Below are 2,820 nucleotides of genomic sequence, written 5' to 3' on the forward strand. Positions count from 1 at the left end.
TAATTAAAAAAATGGGTCTTATAATCATATATGCATAGCTTTGATACCAAATGAAGAAGATAATTTTCAACTAATTGATCAAACCCAAGAGCAGAAACGAGAAAATTCTTATGCAAAGAGGACTAGTATAACTTTAGATATATTAAAAGTTGTTGCTTAGTAATTTTGAATATTTGTTAAATATTATGTTATGTTTTACTGATTGAGAAAATTATACTAGGTTTTATTTTTTTATTAATTTCATTGTATTTTTTTTATTGACTCTTGTAATTTTGAATATTTGTTAAAAATTCATATGATTTTTTAAAATCTAATAAATCCATATCGTCCTTTCAAATCTTATAAATTCTATTAAAATCTTTTAAAATTCAATCTTATGAAATATTGATTGTAAAAAAAGGTCTTTTAAAAAAGTCTTTAAAATACCTCCAATTTTAAATAGTCTTTTAAAATCTATACGATTTTTTATTTCAATTTTTTTTAAAAAAATCATAATCCAATACATCACCCTGAATGATTATGGAACAAATCACATGAATTCCTTTATAAAAAATAAAAAAATAGTTGTATTTAATATTAAAAATTATTTTTTAATAAAATAAACAATATAGTATAATAATAGACCTGGATTTTTTTTTCTTAAATAATATTTTTTAAGACCTAAACGTACTCTTGTTTGTAGTTGTATTTAATGACAGAGTAGGTAGTACGGTAGATAGAGCGGACTCGCCTGTTAACGCCGTTTGGAGTAGAGCCAAAATCTCATTTGGGGCTTCTCCTCAAACGTGAAGAAGATGGATGTCACTGTCACTCCCACACTCCTAGACGAGTTGATAGTAGAAATTCTGTTGAGGTTACCGGTGAAATCTCTCGTGCGTTTCAAATGTGTGTGTAAGTCATGGTTCTCTCTCATTTCCGATCCCCAATTTGCAAAATCCCATTTTGACCTAGCTGCCGCACCCACCCACCGACTTCTTGTTCAACCCATAGACGAATTCTTTTATTTTGACAATTATTTGGATGACTTTTCTTTTCCTATATCCATAGATATAGAAGCATTATTTCATGATGATTCTGCTGTAGCACACCTCGCTGCCCCACTTCCAGTATCACCCCGTGATCCTGATGATCTACCCCTCGACGCTGAGGGAAATCCATATTCACACCCTGACTGTTTTGAAATTTTGGGATCCTGTCGAGGGTTTATACTCTTACGGTATATTTGTGATAATGATTTTATTATATGGAATCCATCAACCGGTGCCCATAAATCAACATATGGCTCTTTTAAGTACTCAACGTTCGAAGTTCTATGTGGTTTAGGGTATGACGCAGCAACTGATGACTACTTGGCAGTTACTATCATGCCGAATCGTAGACATAGTTCTTCTGCTTACATTCGCTTTTTCTCCTTCAAAACCAATTCATGGAACCAATCTGAGGCTATCAATTTTTCATTTTTGGTGAAGGACGATGATGCCTTTCCTAGATTCGAAGGTGGGTCACTCCGAGTCGGGTTATTCTTGAATGGGGCTCTTCATTGGTTGTATCGCTATCATCGTGCTCGTAAGGTTTACAAAATTATATCATTTGATTTGATAGAAAAGAGTTTGTCAGAGATTCCTCTGCCACATGAATATGATCTTGCCATGAATCAAGTGGATAATTATTATTTCATGGTAAACGGAGGATGTCTCAGCCTGTATAATTCTTGGGAGACGGATTCGGGTGGTATGATGGTAGAGTTATGGATGATGAAAGAATATAAAGTGCAGTCATCTTGGACTAAGTTCACTGTTTTGTATTCTTGTCTGAGTTGTTTCACGCCTAAAGTCTCATACCTTAAACCGATATGCTTAACCGAAGGTGGCGGATTTTTTGTTGGATCACTTCTAAAAGAAGTATTATTGAAACTTAATGGTGAAGGAGAGCTGCTTGAGTCTCGCGCAGATATTCCAAACTTCATAAAACTTATACCTCTCAGAAAATTCGTTAGGTATAGAGAGAGTCTGCTATCACTCCCTGCTGACTTTGGGGAATCAAGTAAAGATGACCAATAGTAACAAACAAGAAGACTTATGGTATGCAATGCTCTCCAATCCTTTTGACCATTTTATTCTTATTAATCTTGCATTATGAAAAATGAAAATTTTCTTGCATAATGCATTACACGTGAAAATGATACCTTAACCCATATCGTACTCTCCCTTTCCCAGTTAATAATATTTCTTTTCCAATAAAAAAATGATACATGAAAATGCAGGGAAAGATGAGGTTGGGGGTGGATTGAATTCACCAATGGTTGGGGAAAATATTCGATGTCTTGTTTACTCAGAATAATCAAAGGCATTTTCAATGGAAAAATTTAATAGAAGAACAACTAATGTTTGGTGTAAAATATCTAGGACTACTAGTTACATTTTACAATATCACAGTACCATTTACAATACCCTCATGGCCTCATGTTTCCTGCAGGCCTTAAAGTATGGAAGAATATTTAATTCGGTTTCCTTGATGTGGTAGGTTTCCTTCAGGTTATGGTGATACTGCCTAGCGGAAAGCACAGCGTTTGGAAGAGAATTTCATTTATTTGGTATTAAATATTCTCGTGTCGATGCAAAACTAGTGTATCTTTTAATGATAATTATTGTAAGGTTGGAGTATAAATAGACTTAAGTATTTAATTATGTCCCAACGTAGGATTTAACAAATCCTAGTTGGAATTAGTAGGTGCTATTCAGCATCATTATCATTTTTCCGCTTAATGTTATTATGTTTGGAGTTTGTTTCTGTTACACTCTTTTACATGTTTTTCCAGTA

The 2,820-nt window shown here is 33.5% G+C and overlaps 1 protein-coding gene across 1 annotated transcript; it reads left to right on the top strand.

The window, feature by feature from the left end:
- Positions 1-794: 794 nt before the first annotated feature.
- Positions 795-2,060, top strand: LOC133290201 (F-box/kelch-repeat protein At3g23880-like). Its single transcript, XM_061488259.1, has one exon. It carries the CDS (start codon positions 795-797, stop codon positions 2,058-2,060), a length of 1,266 nt encoding a protein of 421 aa, XP_061344243.1.
- The last annotated feature ends 760 nt before the right edge of the window (positions 2,061-2,820 follow it).

The sequence above is a fragment of the Gastrolobium bilobum genome, unplaced genomic scaffold, assembly GCF_033153095.1.
Source record: "Gastrolobium bilobum isolate Gb01-03AN ecotype WA unplaced genomic scaffold, APGP_CSIRO_Gbil_v1 utg17055, whole genome shotgun sequence".
NCBI classification, from domain to species: Eukaryota; Viridiplantae; Streptophyta; class Magnoliopsida; order Fabales; family Fabaceae; genus Gastrolobium; species Gastrolobium bilobum.

Excerpts from the sequence above, each read along its gene's own strand:
- LOC133290201 (XM_061488259.1), top strand. The coding sequence starts at position 795 with ATGGATGTCACTGTCACTCCCACACTCCTAGACGAGTTGATAGTAGAA.